The 22,406-nt window shown below is 46.2% G+C and overlaps 1 protein-coding gene across 1 annotated transcript in view; it reads left to right on the top strand.

Moving 5' to 3' along the window:
- Positions 1-22,406, top strand: part of LOC140410553 (rho-associated protein kinase 2-like) — a 374,766-nt gene that overhangs the window by 299,259 nt on the left and 53,101 nt on the right. The window contains exons 26-27 of the mRNA XM_072498789.1: positions 2,139-2,307; positions 12,095-12,165. Of these exons, the coding sequence (XP_072354890.1) occupies positions 2,139-2,307; positions 12,095-12,165 (240 nt within the window). The remainder of the gene's footprint in view (positions 1-2,138; positions 2,308-12,094; positions 12,166-22,406) is intronic.

The following is a 22,406-nucleotide window of genomic DNA, read 5'->3' as shown; positions in this document are numbered from 1 at the left end:
GTGACCCAGGCTATCTACACACCCTTCTCCAGACTCAACATCTACCAATTCCTTCTCTTTGGTGAATACTGATGCAAAGTATTAATTTAGTACCTCGCCCATTTCCTCTGCCTGCACACTTAGATTCCTTTGCCTATCCTTCAGTGGGCCAACCCTTTCCCTGGCTACCCTCTTGCTTTTTATGTACGTGTAAAAAGCCGTGGGATTTTCCTTAACCCTATTTGCCAATGACTTTTCGTGACCATTTCCTGATTTCTGGGATGTTACTTGCATCCTCTATGCTGAAGACTGAAGAGATTGCAGGAGCACCAGAAATACTTGTGATGCCTTGAGGAAGATGGGATAAGAATTAGTCATTCAGTCAGAATGCAGTAATCATTGACTTTGATAGTTAAGTGGGTAGACATTTTTGCAATCCATATTTAGAGCCATAGATACATTGTTGCCTCCAATGTGTTAGAGAAAGGGATGTTTCAGAAAGACTAGAGGGGATTATGTAGATTGAGGGAGCACAGCCAATGTTAGTGTTCACATGGGAGGGAATTATGTCATAAAATAAAGGACTGAAATCCAGGAAAACAAAAGACTAGGAAATTGGAAAGCAGGTTTGTGACAGCTATGAAAATGATAATCTCTGGATTACTGAATTTAGAAAAGATCTAGCATTATGTATACCAGTGACTTGGATATAGAACTGGAAAGTGTGCTTGTTGAGAATACTAAAATAGGAAAAAAAGTAAATGATTTTGATAGCCAAAGGAAGCTGCAAGAGGATATTGCTGTGATGATGAAGGAACAATAAAAATGGTGATGGAATTCAATTGCGATTAGGAGGTTTGGGATTCGACTTGGGGTTTTAGTGACTTTTGGGAGAAAGATGGCCATTGTAAAAAGCAGAGAGATTTGGGGATTTAACTTCACAACTTAAAAGTAGCACCATAAATGAATAAGAATAATTGGAGTTTCATGATTCGGTGACTATCAACTTTTAAGAATAGCTATTGAAGAGGATGGAATAAAGGATTTGGCATCTGGGATTAGGCTGCTGTTTATGTGGAAAATGAATAATCTTTATTAGTGTCACAAGTAGGCTTACACTAACACTGCAATGAAGCTACTGTGAAAATCCCCTAGTCGCCACACTACGGCGCCTGTTCAGGTACACTGAAGGACAATTCAGATTGTACAATTCGCCGAACAAACATGCCTTTCGGGACTTGTGGGAGGTAACCAGAGCACTCGGAGGAAACCCACGCAGTCATGGGGAGAACGTGCAGACTCCGCAGACAGTGACCTAAGCTGAGAATTGAACCCGGGTCCCTGGAGCTGTGAGGCAGCAATGCTAACCATTGTGCACCGTGCTGCCCCTAAAACACTGACAGGAACCTCTTGAGACAAATGGATTCTTTCACTGCTGTAATTGTATGTATATTAGCAGATAATATTTGAAGCAGAGGTATATAGAGGGTTCTAGTGACAGAGCAAGGCACTGGGATTAAATTTGGTGATTGGTCCAGCAGAAACATGATGGGCTGAATGTTAACTTCTATGCTGAACAGTTCTATTGTGTTGTGCCCATTCTACTGACAAACATGTAAAACAGTACTACCATATAAAGACTAAATTCTATTAGCATGCAACCTGACCTTTTTTGGCAGTTTGTTGTGACTTCAGGGTTTAAAGCATCAAACTCTATTTTTACATGACAATAATAGGAGGGCAGAAGACATTCTTAGAAAGTAAATAAAAATGAACTGGGAAAAATGATGAGAAAGATTTTTATTTTTAAATTTAGAGTACCCAATAAATGTTTTCCAATTAAGGGGCAATTTAGCGTGGCCAATCCACCTAACTTGCACATCTTTGGGTTGTGGGGGCGAAACCCACGCAGACACGGGGAGAATGTGCAAACTTCACACGGAAAGTGATCCAGAGCCGGGATCGAAGCTGGGACCTCGGCGTCGTGAGGCCACAGTGCTTACACACTGCGCCACCGTGCTGCCCTATGAGAAAGGTTTATTAATTTGAAATGGAAATTTGGTTATTTGTAATGGCTCTACAGTGGTGTTTTTTTTAATGATTTGCTTTGCCAGGATCTGTAGGTGTAATGTGCCTGTGTAACATTAATCTTCCAACAGCAAATTGCAGACGAAAGCCAGGTGCGAATTGAGCTGCAGATGGCACTAGACAGCAAAGACAGCGATATTGAACAACTTCGATGTCAGCTGACATTAGTGCAGGTGGGACTCGACACCACTAGTATTGGCAGCGGGCCTGGTGATGCAGAAGCAGATGATGGATTTCCTGGTATGTGTATTTTTCCCCAAAAAAAATTAATGCGACTCATATCTTTGGGTACTTGAAGTAATTACCTTTCATAGTTTTAACAGATTATTCCACTAAAATATAGCCGAGGCCTTAGTGAATGATAGTTTAATAATGGGAATTATGTGAAACTATTTTTATGGCCTTTGGAAAGAAAGTTATAGCCGATAGATATTTAATGTATTTTGTTTATTTTGCAAATTTGTAATCAGTTTTGTTAGATTTATAATGTATATTATTTTAAATCCAAGATATTGGTGATACATTTGGAGTTTGTTCTGTCCTACAATGTTTTATTAAACATTGCTTAACTCCTGACCTAATATTGCCGAAGCCAGGGCACTGACACTCTGGGGAGGATTCAAAGGAGAGCAATGTGGTTAGAACTAGGCTAGAAGCGCTCATGGAGCTGAACACACTTCATTGGAGGAAAGCAATAAAGAGTGAGAGTTGTAGATCATGTTGAACGAGCTAATTTGCCTTTGAGCGAGAGTGGCAAAAGTAGAGGCCATCGGATCAAAGTCAGTGATATTAAAGAGAAATTTTAAAGTATTTTTTTCCCTTTAAAATAGTGGATATGTAAAATAGACTCACGTTAGAAATATTTCATACGACAATTAATTGACTCCCGAATGTGTAGAATAAATGAAGGACTTGGCATTAGGAATGGATGAAGGGCTATTTTAAAACTGTCGTTACTGTGGCATGAGAAGACTTGTGATTGAATAGCCCATCTATTAATCCTTTTTTTGCTTTAGCAGCCAAGGTACTGTTAATCCCCATCAATTATCAAGACTACAAAAGTGTTAATGCTGTAAGAAAAGCAAGAAATTCAGTTAATGAGTACAGGAGTGTTCCACATTTTGGGGAGCAGTAATGAAATGGCCTGATATGTCTTACGATATCAGAAGTTTCCTCTCGATTTATGAAGAGGCTTTGGACCACCTGAACTGGTCTGTCCTTTCTCAAAATAAAAGCTGTTGCTTTATCGTAGGAAGCATAAGGAAGGTTGTTGTGAAACTAATCAAAAATGGAACTATCACAAAGACCTTTGACAGACAGTACATTTTCACTGTGGGTCAAATTAGAAATCATTGTAACATTGGGGCTAAATACATAAAATATGCAACAATTCAAATTTGAAAGCACAAAGTAGACTTGTTAAGTTGTACTGAGAGAGCCCAAAGCAATATGTGTTTGGACACTCTTAATCCTTTCCTGGATGGTATGAATGTACAGCCTAGTGAGGTAACAAAATGAAATGTATTTCCCTCTTCCCTCCGTGTTGAAATTCAGTATTTCTTTTAAGAGATGTACAATATTACTTTGTTTTAAATGTATTTTATTACAAACATGTATCAAAACATGTTACAACATATAAACACCCCGGGAAACATACTTCCCAGCAATCAACTATACAGTCTGTACAAATTTCCCCCCTTTTTTAGCACCCTGCCCCTGCAACGAACAGCTCCTCAAACATGGTCACAAACATCCCCCACCTTTTCTCAAACCCCTCTGCAGAGCCCCTTAACTCATATTTTCTCCAACCGCAGGAAGTCGTACAGGTCACCCAACCAGGCCGCTACCCCTGGTGGCGATACCGATCGCCACTCCAGCAAAATTCGCCCCCGTGCAATCAGAGAGGCCTTCCTCCTCTCCATGAGCTCCGGCTTCTCTGAAACCCAAAATATCGCCACCAAAGGGCCCGGGTCCTCCACCTCTATCCTGGTGAAGACCGCGAACATTTCCGCCCAGAATCTTCCAAATTTTTTGTAACCCCAAAACATGTGCGTGTGATTCGCTGGCCCCTGCCCACACCTCTCTCACACATCTGCGATCCCCTGGAAGAACCCATTGATTCTTGCCCGAGTTACATGCACCCTGTGCACCACCGTAAACTGTATCAGGCTCAACCTTGCACAGGAGGAGGTCTGTTTACCCTACGCAGTGCCTCACTCCATACTCCCCATTGATCTCCCCTCCCAACTCCCTTTCCCATTTCTCCTTGATCTTCACTACCCGCTTGTCTCCCTGCCCCCCCAGCCACTTGTATATATCCTCAATTCTTCCCTCCCCTTCAACATTCGGAAGCAACAGTCGCTCCAGCAGGGTGTATCCCGGCAACCGAGGGAACCCCCTCCAGACCTTTCGCGCAAAGTCCCTAACCTGCAGATAGCTGAACTCACTCCCCCTCGGCAGCTCTATCCTCTCCCTTAGCCCCTGCAGACTGGCAAACCTTTCCTTCAAATACAGATCCCTCACCTTGGCCAGCCCCACTTCCCTCCACCTCCTCTATACACTACCCATCTTCCCGGCTCAAACCCATGATTCTCGCACAACAGCGTTAACATCGACATCCCTTCCACTCTAAAATGCCTCCTCAACTGATTCCATATCTTCACCGTGGACTGCACCACTGGGCTCCCTGAATACCTCCTCGGAGCCATTGGCAACGCTGGCGTCACCATAGCCCTCAAACTATAGACCCCTTACAGGATTCCTCGTGCATCCTATCCCACTCTACCCCATCTCCTTCCCACCATCGCTGCACCATATCCACATTCGCCACCCAATAATAATGAAGCAGGTTTGACAACGCAAACCCCCCCCCTTGCAGCCTCTGCTTCTGTAGCAGGGTCCACCCGACCCTCAGCACCTTCCCCACCCATACAAAGTCCAAAATGATCGTGTCCAATTTCCGAAAAAAGGCCTTTGGTATAAAGATCGGGAGAGCCTGAAAATTAAACAAGAACCTCGGCAAAATATTTATTTTCACCACTTGGACCCACCCCGCCAACGTCAGTGTAACCCATCTCTTAAGATCCTCCCTGGCTTCCTCCATCAGCTTCGTTAAGTTCCACTTATGGAGCCTCGTCCATTCCCTCGTTACCTGAATCCCCAAATACCTAAACCTATCCCTCCCTACCGTAAATGGCATCCCCCTAAATTTGCCCGCCGTCCCAGCTCATTCACCACTAAAACCTCGCTTTTCCCTACATTCAGTTTATACCCGAGAACCCGCCAAATCTCCCCAGTAGGCTCATAATCCTTCCCATACTCTCCAGTGGATCCAAAACATATAGCAACAAGTCATGGGCATAGAGCGACACCCGATGCTCCCTCAGTACCCTCATAATCCCCTGCCACTCCACCGATGCCCTGAGGGCCATTGGCAACGGCTCTATGGCCAGCGCAAAAATAACGGCGACAGTGGGCACCCCTGCCTCGTACCCCTGTCTAAGTCAAAGCTCCGCAAATTCAAATTATTCATCCTCACACTCGCCCTTGGTGCCACATACAGCAACCGCATCAATGCCACAAATCTCAACCCAAACCTTCCCAAAACCTCGAACAAGTACCGCCACTCCACCTGATCAAATGCCTTCCCCGCATCCATGGACACCACCACCTCTGGTACCAGAGCCTCCGACGGATTCATTACTACATTCAGCAGTCGTCTTATATTACTCACGAGTTGCCTGCCCTTCATGAAGCCTGTTTGATCTTCTGCAACCACCCCAGGGATACAATCCTCCATCCACCCCGCCAACAATTTAGCCAGTATTTTCACATCCGTGTTCAAAAATGATATGGGCCGATATGAACCCACTTTTCCCCCGTTTGCAGGATTAGCGTGATTACTGCCTGCGTCATCATCTCCAGCGCTTCATTAAATACCCCCAACAGATGTGGTACCAGGTCCGTCGCAAATTCCTTATAAAATTCGGCTGGCTACCCATCTGGCTCTGGGTCCTTCCCCGAGTTCATACCCCTAATACTATCCAGCACCTCCCTCAGACTCAGGGGCTCCTCTAACACCTGCCTCTTTGCTTCCTCCACCTTGGGAAATTCCAGTTCATCCAGAAACTGCCCCATGTCCCCCTCCTCTCCCCCTGGGTCCGCCTGGTACAGTCCCTGGTATTATTACCTAAACGCCTCATTTATCTTCCCTGGCTCCGACACCACATCTCCAGCCCCAGTCCGTATCAGCAATATTTCCCTGGATGCGGCCTGCCTCTGTAGCTGGTGCGGCAGCATGCGGCTCGCCTTCTCCCCATACTCGTATTACACCCCTCTTGCCCTACGCAGTTGCCCTACGGCCCTCCCCATTGTCAACCTGTCAAACTGTCAAACTGCCCTGCAACTTTTTCCTCCTCGCCAATCCCTCCGTGGTGGGCACCCTCGAATACTCCCTGTCCACCTCCACTATCTCGTTCACTAGACGGTCATGTTCCTCCCTCCTTTCCCTATCCGCACGAGCCTTAAACAAAATAATTTGTCCCCGGACCACTGCCTTCAGTGCTTGATGGCTGCCGACACCTCCCCATTCTAATTCAACTCCACATGCTCCTTAATCGCCGCCGCACCTTATCATTAAAAACTTCCATCCACCAACAACCCTGAATCAAACCTCCACCCCGGCCTCTGCTCTCGTCCCGATCTAAACCGAATCTCCAGCCTGTGGGGCACATGGTCCGAGAAAATTATCCCCGCATACTCTGCCCCCTCCATCCCACCCAAAACCCCCCCGACTCACTACAAAGTGATCAATCCTCGAATACACCTTATAGACGTGTCAAAGGACCGTAAGACCATAAGACATAGGAGCAGAATTAGGCCACTCGGCCCATCGAGTCTTCTCCGCCACTCAATCATGGCTGATATTTTCTCATCTCCGTTCTCCTGCCTTCTCCCCATAACCCCTGATCCCCTTATTAATCAAGAACCTATCTATCTCTGTCTTAAAGACACTCAATGAATTGGCCTCCACAGCCTTCTGCGGCAAAGAGTTCCACAGATTCACCACCCTTTGGCTGAAGAAATTCCTCCTCATCTCTGCGTTAAAGGATCGTCCCTTTCGTCTGAGATGGTGTCCTCTGGTTCTAGTTTTTCCTACAAGTGGAAACATCCTCTCCATGTCTAGGCCTCACAGTAACTTATATGTTTCAATAAGATCCCTTCTCATTCTTCTAAATTCCAATGAGTACAGACCCAGAGTCCTCAAAAATATGGAACTCATATGACAAGTTCTTCATTCCAGGGATCATTCTTGTGAACATCCTCTGGACCCTTTCCAAGGCCAGCACATCCATCCTTAGATACGGGGCCCAAAACTGCTCACAATACTCCAAATGGGGTCTGACCCAGAGCCTTATACAGCCTCAAAAGTACATCCCTGGTCTTGTATTCTAGCCCTCTTGACATGAATGCTAACATTGCATTTGCCTTCTGAACTACCGACTGAACCTGCACATTAACCTTCAGAGAATCGTGAACAAGGACTCCCAAGTCCCTTTGTGCTTCTGATCTCTGAAGCATTTCCCCATTTAGAAAATAGTCTATGCCTAAATTCCTCCTTCCAAAGTGCATAGCCTCACACTTTTCCACATTGTATTTCATTTGCCACTTCATTGCCCACTCTCCTAGCTTGTCCAAGTCCTTCTGCAGCCCCATTGTTTCCTCAAAACTACCTGTCCCTTGGCTCTGGAACACAATTAAAATCTCCTCCCATGATCAACTGGTGCATGGCCAAATCCGTGATCACTGCCAGCAACCCGCTCATGAAACCATTACCATCCCAATTTGGGGCATACACATTTACCATCATCACCAGCTCCCCTTCCAACACCCCACTCAAAATCACATATCCTCCACCCGGATCCCTCCCCTCCTTTGCACTCACAAATCCCATTTTTTTGCTGTTTGATTTTGAATCAAACCCTGAGTGAAAGATCTGCCCGACCCACCCCTTCCTTAACCCAACCTGCTCCTTCATACGGAAGTGTGTCTCCTGCAGAAAGACCACCCCGGCTTTTAACTGGCCGTTCAGTCCCCGGACGTTCCACGCTACCAGCCTTACCGGAGGGCTTACGCCTCCAATCCCCGCTACCGTTCGTCATCTTCCCCACTTCCACCCCCTTAATTCCACCTTATACCTAGCCCATCCTTTCTCTGTCCTGACCATGTCATCTCTCGCCTCCTGCCATGTTGCAACAACTCCCCGGGCCACCCCTCTAGGCATTCTCCCCCACCACCTCATTTCCGTTCACCAAAATCACCTGCTAGCATGACAGCCCCTATCGAAAGGCACTGCTCTCCCCACTCAGCTCAAGGAAGAAAGCTCCCTGCTGACCCTACCTTCTCCCACCCAAACAAACACTTCTCCTAAATCCCAGGCCGCCTTCCCCAAAAACAAACAAACAAATGCTGAACACAAACAGTCCCATAAAATGGGAGGGGGGAATGGGAACATCCACCCCCACATAAACGTTCACCCGTACCACCCTTTACAATCCCAACAGCAAACAACAAACCAAAAAAAGGTCCCCCTCCAAACCAGAGGGGACGAAAATCCCCCAATCCCTACCCCCACTCCGAACATGTTTTCAACCATTACGAAGTGCTAACACCCCGGTTCCGAACCATTGTCCACTCAGTTCACCCCCAGTTTATGCTCATTAATGAAGTATTTGTCGCTTCTGGGGTCTCGAAATAATACTCCTAGCCTCCGAACATCACCCATAATTTCGCCAGGTAGAGCATCCCAAACCTGATCTGCCGCCGGTACAGCACCTGCCCGCCGCTTTGCCAACTCGGCTCCGATGTCCTGGTAAATTTGGACCTCATTCCCCTCCCAGTCGCAAAATCTTCTCTTTCTCCACAAACTTGTGTAGTCTCACAATCACCGCCCGCGGCAGCTCCCCAGCTCTAGGCTTCTGCCTCAGGCCTATGCGCTCGGTTCACTTTAGGCGCCTTATCTAGCACCCCTTCTGCCACCAGCCCCGCCATCGTCTTCGAGATATACTTCGCGGCATTCATACCTTCCACTCCTTCAGTCAGGCCCTCTATTCGCTGGTTCTGCCTTCTCAAGGTATTCTCCTGTTCCTCCACTCTTGCCCTCAATGTTTTACACAGGTCCCCTCGGAGCCCCACCTCCGCCTCCAGAGCCACCACAAGAGCGCTGTGGTCCGAGATCACTCCTCGATCTCCCGAATCTGTGACCCCTGCACCGCCAAACACTTCTTCACCCATTGCAATGAACTCTTCAGGGGTGCCACAGCTCCTTTGATGGCCTTCGAGCAATCCTACTGCCTTTCCTTCCTCTGCTGGCAGATTTCCTCCTTAATTTGAAAAATAAATATATTTTATTAAGGCATTTGTAATTCTCTCTTCCCCCCCCCCCCCCCCCCCCTCCCTTATCATATCGATTTCCTCCTTAATAAAAGACATCAACTGCACCAGCCTGGGGCCTTCCACCTTGCAACAGCCCTTCAACCACAGCCATCCTTACACTGGCTGCTGCTGCTGTACAGGATTCCTCTAACTCTTTGGCCAGGTCTCCCACCTCCTTCTGCCAGGTTTGGTAACCAGCGGATATATCACTCCCGGGGAAACTACTCCTCAAACCTTTACCTATGCCATTTCATCAAAGTTCCACCCAGTATCGGGTAAAAAAAAAAGCTCTTTCCTGTGCCATCAAGCAGGAGCTATCCTGTGTGCGACCATTCACGTCATGGCCACCACCGGAAGTCCATACAATTATTAAAGTGCTTTCAAAACTAAGTTATTTCATGTAGCAATATAAACTATAGCTGCATTTTATTAAGATCCCGAAACACATTCTACAAACTTCAAACATTTGTATTTAACTTAGTTTTGCTCTTCTTTCTGCTACTGGATTATTTCTGTTCAGTTTCATTTTTAATTTTCTATTTTTTTAATCCAAACTTAAACTATGAAAATTAAAAACTACTTGTTTTGCTGCCTTGGTTTTCTCAGTTCGGATTACTCAATCCCACACAACGGAGTCCATGTCATTTAGCTACAAACGCTCTTCTACCTCTGTCACCCTTGCCACTAAGCCCTCTTATTCTTACCTCCATAATTCTGAGTCTGACTCAGATGAAGACGCAGATTCCTTTGTACGCACACAGTCTGATCCTGGCTCTGACACAGATCTTGAACCTGTTTCCGCAGGTGATGTACTGCATGTGACTTGAACGCCATTGCTTTTTAAAAAATAAACTAAATTCTTTTTAAAGTTTGTCTAATAGTCTTTGTATACGCAAAGATTGAGATGCAAAAATGCTATTTGAAGTGGACTATAACCGCATGCAGGCGGATATAGAAGAAAAAATTACCTTTTTAAAAAGCTATCACTTAATCTTTTGTATTGGAATTTACCTATTTTTAGGATTTGATTTTAATATGTTCATCCGAAAGAGTCCGTGCAAGTATGATGTGTAACTTATTAACTTCTAATTAAATTATTTGCATGGCTGATCACCCTAACCTCTTGGTAATTATGTGCCTTTTGTTCTGGCTTTATAATGCAGATTCTAGGATCAAACATGTTTTACCTTGATTAAACAAGATAATATTAAAGAGAATCCCATAATTTGGGGTTTCCGTTCAAGCATTTTTTGGACTTGTCAAATCTTAATTATTTTCAATTAATTCTGGGTATTGCTGTAACTCTTTGAGTGCATAATGTTTTATAATAATAAATGATGAGGAAAATAAACAGTTTCAAATGAGGACTGAACACAAAACTGAACTTTCTGCAGGTTTGATTTCTAAATTTCTTCAGTTTAAGACAGGTACACAATTGGTACTCCTGTGACGTTGAAGCACGCTGATGTTATCTGTGAGGGTATCCCAACTTGGAACAGTGGTTCGTTGGGGTGTATAGGTTTATTTTGTTTTGATGTGAGCAGACAAGTGAAACTCCAGTGAGAATAAATAGACCAGACATCAGGTAACCAGTATTAAAGACTATTTATTAAAAAAAAGACAAATACTCACGAACAGGATGACTCTACTCTCATGCAATTAATACGTATGAATTACAAAACTCGCACAGTTTCTATAGAACGTACTCCATGTTCCAAAATATATCTATGATACCTGAACTCCGCAAGACTCCCGTTTCCCCAAAAAATATCTAAATTAAATAACAAGCTTATAGTTAACACACAATACAGGGATGATAATCAAGTCTGGAAATATATTTTCCTGGTCCAGTGAAGATATTTAAAACAGCCGTTACAAAGATTTTCTGCACTGCCTTGACGCTAAGACTTAGATGCTTGTTTGATGTAAAACAGGCTTCTAGGCTGCTAGCTGAAAATCCAGCTTTCAGGCTTGGTGCCTGAAAACTGGCGTATCTGCTTTGAGACTGCTAGGTGTTAACTGCCTCTCTGCCTCCCGATTGTGGGGCCAATTATACTTTTGTTCCTTTTTGATTATGCTTTCTGTGTATTCGGCTGTCTGTCCCTATCAACTGCCTTGAAATGTATACCTCATTGACCTTCCCAATTGTCTATAAACTGTTTCTCATCAAAAACTATTCACACCTGATTCTTATCCAAACGGCCTTCTAATCTTGTTATTGGGAGAGACGCACATCAATGGGGCATTTTGAATATTGTCTACTGCTGTCTCGCGGCAGATTTCTACCTGTTGCTGAATTTTTTGCATCCTATTATGTTTTGTTAAATTAATTTATCGCTAGATAGATTCATGACAGCATGAAGATGTGCTTCTGTACTGACAGAAATTTTCAATAACCGGGATTACAAATTCTGGCAGTTGTACCAAAAAGTAAAAAATATTAGTTTTCTTATATTTGTATTTAGAAAATGTATAAAATCCGGTATGTAAAAATTGCCAGAAAACCAAGCACCAATTCCACTCCATTTGGATGCCTAGAGTTTTGCTCAATGTCAAGTGTTTTTTTTAAAATTGCATTTCCATTGTTTTTTAGAATCCAGGTTGGAAGGTTGGCTTTCCTTGCCTATGAGAAACAACACAAAGAAATTCTTGTGGCGAAAACAGGTATGTTTTTCGTTTCAAAGAAACTCCCTTTAATTATATGGATTAACAATCATCCGCTTGATAAATTATGTGTTTAAAATTTAGTTTGGGATGTGTATTTGCAAGTCTCTGGTTTCTGGTGATAACGGTGCAGTGGTGCAGCCAGTCATGTGTCTTTTTGGTTCACATTAAAGGTGGTTAGCAGAATGGGTGATGAATACACCTGCACGTAGCTTTGGAAGTTTTGATGAATGACCTCATCTGCTAACTTCTACTTGGACTATTTGGCTGATTGGTAAACAACTAAAATAATTAATATAATTTTTACTATAAAATATTACCTAAGAGAAAAATGTTTGGTTAAAGTTTTAATGCAGATAATGATTGTGGTCATTCTGGTTAATAGAATTTTCCTGGCCCATAATTAATGATTTTGCTTGGATTGGTACACCTACCCATCATTCTGATGGGGATGTGAGGGGGGGGGATGTGAGGTGGGGGTGAGGGAGGGAGGGAGAGAGCGTGAGGGAGGGAGAGAGCGTGAGGGAGGGAGAGGGTGGGAGAGGGAGCAGGAGGGGATGGGAGAGGGAGCAGGAGGGGGTGGGAGAGGGAGCAGGAGGGGGTGGGAGAGGGAGCAGGAGGGGGTGGGAGAGGGAGCAGGAGGGGGGGGGGAGGGAGCAGGAGGGGGGGGAGGGAGCAGGAGGGGGGAGGGAGCAGGAGGAGGGGAGAGAGTGAGCAGGAGGGGAGAGAGTGAGCAGGAGGGGAGAGAGTGAGCAGGAGGGGGGAAGAGGGAGCAGGAGGGGGGGAGAGGGAGCGGGTGGGGGAGGAGAGGAAGCAGGGAGGATGGAGAGGAAGCGGGAAGGAGGGGGAGAGGAAGCGGGAGGGGGGAGAGCAGGCGGGGCGAGGGAACGAGGGAGGGGGAGAGAGGGAGATTTCCCCCTAGTGTTGTGAGGGGGGAGGGCGGGAGTTTGGTATTCTCGTTGATCGTGGCACCCGACCTCTGTCTAGCCGGGCTTGCTGGCTCTGAGGCCCTGCCCTCCAGAGCGACGGTGCTAAACTCACCCACCAATTTTCTTTTTCTCAAAGTGTCAGAGGATCTGGATGGCAAACCTGGCTGTGTTTCTGGGGAAAGGCACGCTGGTTTTCAATCAGAACCTGGCACATTTTTCAGAAATTTCCACGCTTGTCTTGTAATGAGACAGGGTTAATTAGTAACCTCATAATAAGTTATCCCTGGGCGAGAGTGGTCATGATATAATATTTCACATGGAGTTTGACAGTGATGTATATAAGCCCTAGGTAGAGCTTAAACCTAAATAACTCATTAGAGGTGACCGCTTTGTGGAATACCTTCGGTCAAGCTTGATGCCGGCCCTCCTGTTGCTTGCTATTTCAGCTCACCATCATGTTCTCATGCTGACAATTCCAACCGTGGCTGCTTCAGGGAAGCTCATCACAAACGCGAGGCCTAGCACCTTTTCTTCCCATTAGGCATTTTACAGCCTTCTGGTCTTAACAGTCAGATCAACAACCACAAGCCATGAACTCCTTCATCTATTTTGATCCTTTTTAAAATCTCATTATTCCCCAACTCCCTCCCCCACAGGGCCATCTGTAACTTGTTCTTGCGTTTGCCTTCACAGAGCGCTGACACTTGCTCTGCCATGAACACATTCTGCTATTTTTCCTTTATGCCACTCTGTAAGTTTCTTTAATACTCCCTATGTCTTGTTTCCAAGACGTCTTTGTCAAATCACTCCTGTGTTTCCATTCATTCCTGACCTTCTGTTGCTCCACCTGTCCCACCCTCTCTTTAACAGTGTAAAATCCATCACATTTCTACCTTTCTTCAGCTGTGGAGAAGTCATATGGGCACTCCTGTTCACCATGTTTCTCTCGACGCAGATGCTGCAGACCTGCTGAGTTTTTCCTGCATTTTCTGTTTTTATGTTCGATCTGGTAGAGCAGGGGAAGTATTGGCTAAAGCAGATTAGAAAATTACATCAAAAAGTTGTGTGTAGATGAGTACTTATTAACATTTAAAGAAATGTTATACTCCCCTTGCATACTATCCTTTGAGAAATAAATACTCCACAGGCAAGATGTTCTATCCATGGGCAACTAAAAAGTTAACAATAGTAGAGATTAAAAGAAGCTTAAAGTATTGCCAGGAAAAATAGTGTGCTTGAGGACGGAGTTTTAGAATCCAGCAATTTAGAATGACCAAATAAATTCAGAGTTTACCAACAAGAAATACAAAAACAGATTATAAGAGCCCCTACAACTAAGCAATGAAGAAGGGAGTAGCAAAATTGTTTTTTTTTAAAAAAAACATTTTATTGCCGTTTTTCAGTTTTTGCAGAATAACAACTTAACATATAGTGCACCTGATATTTACATGTTGTGACGTTTCTTATTTACACATTTTTACATACATTCTCTCTGTCCCTGCCCCCCCCGTTGGTAGTCTGGTTCTTCCCTGGCACTAACTTTCGCCCTGGGTGACACACTACTGTGCTTCGCTCCTCTCTTATGCAGTTTTAATTGTTGGTTTTATGTGTTCGGTGGGGGGCTTCCTGCCCCCTCCCCTCCTCCCATTTTTCCCCATGTTTCTGTCTGTGCTCTCTTAGGTTACCTCCTCTCCCCTTCCTGCTCTGTTCCTCTCCACTGTGTGTTCTTATCTGCTCCCCGCCCCCCCCCCCCCCCCCCCCTTTTCCCTAGTCACTGTTGGCTTCGAACAGGTCTTGGGACAGGCTGATGCATAACCCCCACACTTTGTGGAAGCCCTCATCTGACCCTCGGATAGTGTACTTGTTCTTCTCCAGATGGAGAAATTCCGAGGTCTGCCAGCCAGTCTGCAGCTGTGGGTGGTGCTGCTGATCGCCAGCAGAGCTGGATATTCCGGCGTGCGATGAAGGAAGCAAAAGCCAGGGCGTTTGCCCTCTTTCCCCATATGTAGTTCTGGCTGGTCCGATACCCCGAAGACTGTCACTCTTGGACGTGGCTCCACCCTCACAACCTTGGACAAATCCTCGAAGAAGGCTGTCCAGAACCCAACAAGTCTGGGACAGGCCCAGAACGTGTGGGCATGTTTGGCATTTATCCTCCATCTCCGGGAAGAACCTGTTCATTCGGGTTCTGGTTAGTTGCGCTCTGTGCACCACTTTAAACTGCATGAGGCTTAGCCTTGCGCAGGAGGAGATAGAGTTGGCCCTACTCTGTGCCTTTCTCCAGAGTCCCCACCTCACTTCTGCCCCCAGTGCGTTCTCCCATTTCTGCCTAACTCCGCCCAGTGGTGTCCTTGCCCTTTCCAGCAATCATCCGTAGAATCCCCACAGTTACTCCTCTCCTTACTGTCCGTGTTTATTACTCTTCAAGTAAAGTGTCACTCGGGGCCCCAGGATACCTCGCCGTCTCCTTGCAGAGAAAGTGTTTGATTTGAAGGTGCAGGAGTTCCTGTCCTGTCGGTAGCTCCAGATCTTCCGTTAGTTTGTCCAGGGTCGTGAGTTTGTCCCCCAGCATCCCCCTATCCTGTCTCCATTTTCTGAAGGTGGCGTCGAACATGGCTGGCAGGAATTTGTGGTTGCCGCAGATGGGGGCCATGGAGGACATCTCGGTTAAACTGAAATTCTACCTCATTTGGTTCTATGTCCTCAATGTGGCTGCCACCACTGGGCAGGACGTGTATTTTGCCGGGGATGGAGGGGATGGAAGCGCTGTCGTGGCGAGGGCCCCGACGGTCGTCCCTTGCAGGAGGACTCCTCATTCCATGTTAGGTTCTCATATCTATCCTCTCACCTTTTTGGCTGTCCAGTGGTAATATTGCAGGTTGGGAGGGCCAGGACGCCCATATTTTTCTCCTTTGTAGTGTCGGCTTGGGAATCCTTTGGTTCTTTCCCCCCTACACAAATGCCATGATCATTTTGTCTATCTCTTGGAAAAGGGCCTTGGGAATGGAGATCGGTGTGGATCTGAACAGGAAGAGGAACCTCGACAGTACGTTCCATCTTGATCATCTGCACCCTCCCCACCAGGGAAAGCGGGAGTATGTCCCATCTCTGTAGGTCCTTTTTAACGTCCTCTGCCAGACTGGTCAGATTCCACTTGTGGATCCGTGTTCAGTCTCGGGCTATCTAGATCTCCAGGTAGCGGAATTTATATTTGGCTAGTTTGAATGAAAGTCCCTCCAGCTCCATCCCTCCCCCGTTCAGGTTCACTGGGAATGCCTCGCTCTTGCCCAAGTTGAGTTTGTAGCCCGAGTAGGCCCCGAACTCTTCCAGGAGATTCATGATTACTTTCAGGCCATTCTGTGGGTCCAAGATGTAGAGGAGCAGGTCATCCGCATAGAGTGAAACTTGTGCTCTCTGCCTCCTCTTTGGATGTCCTTCGAGCCTTTTGTGTCTCACAGAGCAATTGCCAGGGATTCGATTGCCAGGACGAACAAGAGCGGGGACAGTCTGTATCCCTACTTTGTGCCTCTGTGCAGTTGGAAATATTCAAAGCTTGTGGTATTGATCCGAACGCTCGCCTTGGGGGCATTGTACAGGTGTTTCACCCACAAGGTGAACCCCGTCCCTAGCCTAAACTGCTCCAGTACCTCAATGAGGTACTTCCATTTGACTCTGTCGAAGGTCTTTTCTGCGTCCAGGTAGACGATCACCTCTGGAGTTCTCCCCAGATGGGGTGATTATTACATTTAGCAGCCGTCTGATGTTCACAGTTAGCTATCTACCCTTGACAAAGCACATGTGGTCTTCTACGACCACCTCTGGTACGCAGTTCTCCAGTCTCTTAGCCAAGATTTCGCAAGTATCTTCGTGTATACATTGAGCAGCGAAATGGGTCTGTATGAACTGCATTTGGTCGGGCCTTTGTCTTTTCTGGGTATCAGCGATTGCGTGACCTGTGTTAGCGTTGGCGACAGGGTGCCCCTCGCTATCAAATCTGTGAACATGTCCCCAATGTGTGGGGCCAGGGCTGGTATTAATTTTTAATAGAAGTCCACCTGGAGCCCATCAGGTCCCAGCGTCTTCCCTGACTGCATGGAACTGATGCTCTCCATTATCTCTCGCTGTGGTATTGGTGCTTCCAGCTCCCCTCTCCTATTGCCCCACAAGACTGGCATGTCCAGTCCATTGAGGAACTGTTTCATCCCCACATCCCTGTCGGGGGGCTTGGAGGTGTACAGTCCTCGGTAGAAGATCTTAAATGCTTGGTTGACCTTTTTTGATTCGGCTACCAGTCCGTCTTTGCTGTCCTTCATCTACGCTATCTCCCTTGTGGCTGCCTGCTTTCTCAGCTGGTGAGCCAGTAGGCGGCTTGCATTTTCTCCGTGTTCGTAGAAGGTCCCCCATGTCTGGCAGAGTTGGTGCACTGCCTTCCTGGTGGATAACAAGTTCAAATCCATTTGGAGCTTTTTCCTCTCCACCAGAAGCTCTACGGTCGGGGCCTCGGAGTACTTTCTGTCGACCTCCAGAATGGAGTCAATCAGTTGTTGCCTAACCATCCTTTTCCCTGTCTCTACGTGCCTTGTAGACTATAATCTCCCACTCTTAATCACTGCTTTCAGTGCTTCCCAGAACGTGGAGGGTGTGACTTCCCCGTTCTGGTTGTTAGTGGTGTACTCGCCTGTGGCCTGTGATGTTTCCTAGCAGAAGATGTTCTCGGCCAAAAGGTCCGTGTCCAGCTCCACATGGTACGTTTGGCATGGCCCCTCTCCAACCTCACATCCATGTAGAGCGTGGTTGGAGATGACTATTGTGGAGTATTCCACCTTGACCATTTCTGAAAGCACCGATTTCCCCACTGCAAAGAAGTCAAAATCCGTGTGTATACTTTCTGCACCAGCGAAAAGAACGAGAATTTCTTCTCACCGGGATGTAGGAACTGCCCTGGGTCCACGGCACCCATCTGCTCCATGAATGTCCCAGTTCCCTAGCCATGTCTGTCTTTTTCCCCGTTTTGGGGTTTGATCGGTCTATCAATGGGTTCTGGACGCAGTTGAAGTCACCCCCATGATCAGTCGGTGTGTGTCGATGTTGGGGATTTTCGCCATGGTCTTTTTTATGAGATCTGTGTCGTCCCAGTTGGGTGTGTACACATCTACCAGAACTACCGGTGCCCCGTCCAGGACACCGCCGACCATGATGTACCGTCCCCCTTGGTCCGTTACTGTCTTTGTCGCCATGAATGTCGTCCTCTTACTAATCAGTATGGCTACACCCCTAACCCTCGTCCCGTAGCATGAATGGTACGTCTGTCTCACCCAGTTGTTTCTTACCCGCAGTTGGTCCTTCTCCCTCGGGTGTATTTCTTGCAGGAAGATTATGTCGGCTCTCAAACTTCTCAAATGGGCGAAGACTCTGGATTTTTTCATTGGGCCGTGAAATCCCCTGACGTTCCAGATGATAATCCTGGTGGGGGATTTTGTACCTCCCTTCCTGTGGGATCAATCATACTTTCCTGGTAGACGCGCCCCTGCTCTCTGGGTTTCCCTTTGGCCGCTAACTGTGTATGCCAAGTAGGTGCGCCCTTGCACTCCGGGTTTTCCCTTTGTTTAGGGCACCTCCAAAGTGGCTGCTTGCAGCGTCATCTTGTTCCCTCAGCCTGCACCTTACCTGCTGAAGCCAATCCGAAAACCAACCCTTTCTTCCCATAATGTTCCTTTTGTGTTCCTCCAAATTGTGAATATGATTCAAAGAGCTTGCAAAGGAAATAGATAGACTAAGTGAGTGGGCCAAAAGGGGGCTAGATGGAGAATTTTATGGGGAAATGGGAGGTCGTTGAAGAACAGGAAAACGGAATAATTTTTTAAATGGTGAGAAACTATTAAATGTTCAAAGGGATTTAGATATCCTTGCAGAAGAAACACTGCAAGTTATTATGGAAGTACAACAAGAAATTGTGCAAATGTTATATTGGTCTTTATTGCTGGGGGTTAGAGTAGCAGAGTACAGACGATTGTACAAACTTTGGTGAGACAACACCTCAAAGACAGTGTGCAGTTTTGGGTTCCAGATCAAAGGACGGTTATAACAGCCTTAATTGGGGTTCAAAACATTCACTAGATAGATTTGTGGGACCAAATCATTGTGAGGAGGGATTAAGCAGTACAGGCCTACACTCTCTGGAGTTGTGGGAAATGACATTGAATCATGAGATTCTGAGAGGGCTCGACAGAGAAGAAGCTGAGAGGCTGTTTTCCCTGGCTGGAGTGTCTAGAATTGGGGATCACAGTTTCCAGGTAAGGGTTTGGCTATTTTCGAGGATAAATTTCTCCATGACGAGGATTATGAATCTTTTGAATTTTCTACCAAAAAGATCTCTGGATGCTCAGTCATTGAATATATAGAAGGCTGAGATCGACATTCTTGGAGATTTGGGAATCAAGGGATATTGGGTTAGGTTGGAAAATCGAGTTGATCAGCCACCTTCTTGGCCACTCACTTAGTCTATCTATATTCCTTTGCAGGCTCTTTGAATCATACTCACAACTTGCTTTCCCACCTGGCTTTGTATCATCATAGAATCCCTACAGTGCCGAAGGAGGCCATTCGGCGGAGTATGGCCCACTCACACCTGCTCTTGTGTTCTTAAGCAGTTCTCTTTCTCCTCCATCTTCACTTTAACAAGTGCAAGAGCTCATGGATTTCTTTGACATTAAGGTTGAAGCCAGTCATTCAATCAGTCTCTGTCCCTTCGCTTCTTTGCCATTCTCACTGACAAACCGCTTCCTTTCCCTCCCCACTCCCAGCCCTGTACTCTCCTAGTTTTAAAAAAAATTTAGAATACCCAATTCTATTTTTTCCAATTATGGGTCAATTTAGAGATGCTAATTCACCTAACCTGCACATCTTTAGGTTGTGGGGGTGAGACCCACGCAGACACGGAGAATGTGCAGTCTCCACACGGACAGTGACCCAGGGCTGGGTTCGAACCTGGGTCCTTGGCGCTCCTAGTTTATAAGAATGTATAACTCTTTTTACCCAATGACAGAATGCAGCCCATGGTTTCAGTGACCTTCCATTTCATAGAACATAGAAAAATACAGCACAGAACAGGCCCTTCGGCCCACGATGTTATGCCGAACCTTTGTCCCAGATTAATCATAGATTATCATAGAATTTACAGTGCAGAAGGAGGCCACCCGGCCCATCGAGTCTGCACCGGCTCTTGGAAAGAGCACCCTATCCAAGGTCACAACCCAGCAACCCCACCCAACACGAAGGGCAATTTTGGACACGAAGGGCAATTTATCACGGCCAATCCACCTAACCTGCACATCTTTGGACTGTGAGAGGAAACCGGAGCACCCGGAGGAAACCCACGCGCACACAGGAAGGACGTGCAGACTCCGCTCAAACAGTGACCCAAGCCGGAATCGAACCTGGGATCCCGGAGCCGCGAAGCAACTGTGCTATCCACAATGCCACCGTGCTGCCCTTAAGAACAAATTAATTTACACTATATCATTCTACCGTAATCCATGTACCTATCCAATAGCTGCTTGAAGGTCTCTAATGTTTCCAACTCAACTACTTCCACAGGCAGTGCATTCCATGCCCCCACTACTCTCTGGGTAAAGAACCTACCTCTGACATCCCCCCTATATCTTCCACCATTCACCTTAAATTTATGTCCCCTTGTAATGGTTTGTTCCACCCGGGGAAAATGTCTCTGACTGTCTACTCTACCTATTCCCCTGATCGTCTTATAAACCTCTATCAAGTCGCACCTCATCCTTCTCCGTTCTAATGAGAAAGGCCTAGCACCCTCACCCTTTCCTCGTAAGACCTACTCTCCATTCCAGGCACCATCCTGGTAAATCTCGTTTGCACCTTTTCCAAAGCTTCCACATCCTTCCTAAAATGAGACGACCAGAACTGTACACAGTACTCCAAATGTGGCCTTACCAAAATTTTGTACAGCTGCATCATCACCTCACAGCTCTTAAATTCAATCCTTCTGTTAATGAACACTAGCACACCATAGGCCTTCTTCACAGCTCTATCCACTTGAGTGGCAACTTTCAAAGATGTATGAACATAGACCCCAAGATCTCTCTGCACCTCCACATTGCCAAGAACTCTACCGTTAACCCTGTATTCCGCATTCATATTTGTCCTTTCAAAATGGACAACCTCACACTTTTCAGGGTTAAACTTCATCTGCCACTTCTCAGCCCAGCTCTGCACCCTGTCTCTTTGCAGCCGACAACAGCCCTCCTCACTATCCACAACTCCACCAATCTTCGTATCGTCTGCAAATTTACTGACCCACCCTTCAACTCCCTCATCCAAATCATTAATGAAAATCACAAACAGCAGAGGACCCAGAACTGACCCCTGCGGTACGCCACTGGTAACTGGGCTCCAGGCTGAATATTTGCCATCCACCACCACTCTCTGACTTCTATCGGTTAGCCAGTTCGTTATCCAACTGGCCAAATTTCCCCCTATCCCATGCCTCCTTACTTTCTGCATAAGCCTACCATGGGGAACCTTATCAAATGCTTTACTAAAATCCATGTACACTACATCCACTGCTTTACCTTCATCCACATGCTTGGTCACCTCAAAGAATTCAAGAAGACTTGTAAGGCAAGACCTATCCCTCACAAATCCGTACTGACTATCCCTAATCAAGCAGTGTCTTTCCAGATGCTCAGAAATCCTATCCTTCAGTACCCTTTCCATTACTTTGCCTACCACCGAAGTAAGACTAACTGGCCTGTAATTCCCAGGGTTATCCCGATTCACTTTTTTGAACAGGGGCACGACATTCGCTACTCTCCAATCCCCTGGTACCACCCCTGTTGACAGTGAGTACGAAAAGATCATTGCCAACGGCTCTGCAATTTCATCTCTTGCTTCCCATAGAATCCTTGGATATATCCCGTCAGGCCCGGGGGACTTGTCTATCCTCAAGTTTTTCAAAATGCCCAACACATCTTCCTAACAAGTATTTCCTCGAGCTTACCAGTCTGTTTCACACTGTCCTCTCCAACAATATGGCCCCTCTCATTTGTAAATACTGAAGAAAAGTACTCGTTCAAGACCTGTCCTATCTCTTCAGACTCAATACACAATCTCCCGCTACTGTCCTTGATTGGACCTACCCTCGCTCTAGTCATTCTCATATTTCTCACATGTGTAAAAGGCCTTGGGGTTTTCCTTGATCCTACCCGCCAAAGATTGTTCATGCCCTCTTAGCTCTCCTAATTTCATTTCATTTCAGACATCCAGTATTTGCAGTATTTTGTT

This window comes from Scyliorhinus torazame, chromosome 4, assembly GCF_047496885.1.
Source record: "Scyliorhinus torazame isolate Kashiwa2021f chromosome 4, sScyTor2.1, whole genome shotgun sequence".
Lineage (NCBI taxonomy): Eukaryota > Metazoa > Chordata > Chondrichthyes > Carcharhiniformes > Scyliorhinidae > Scyliorhinus > Scyliorhinus torazame.
This window is presented reverse-complemented; position numbering and strand designations above follow the sequence as displayed.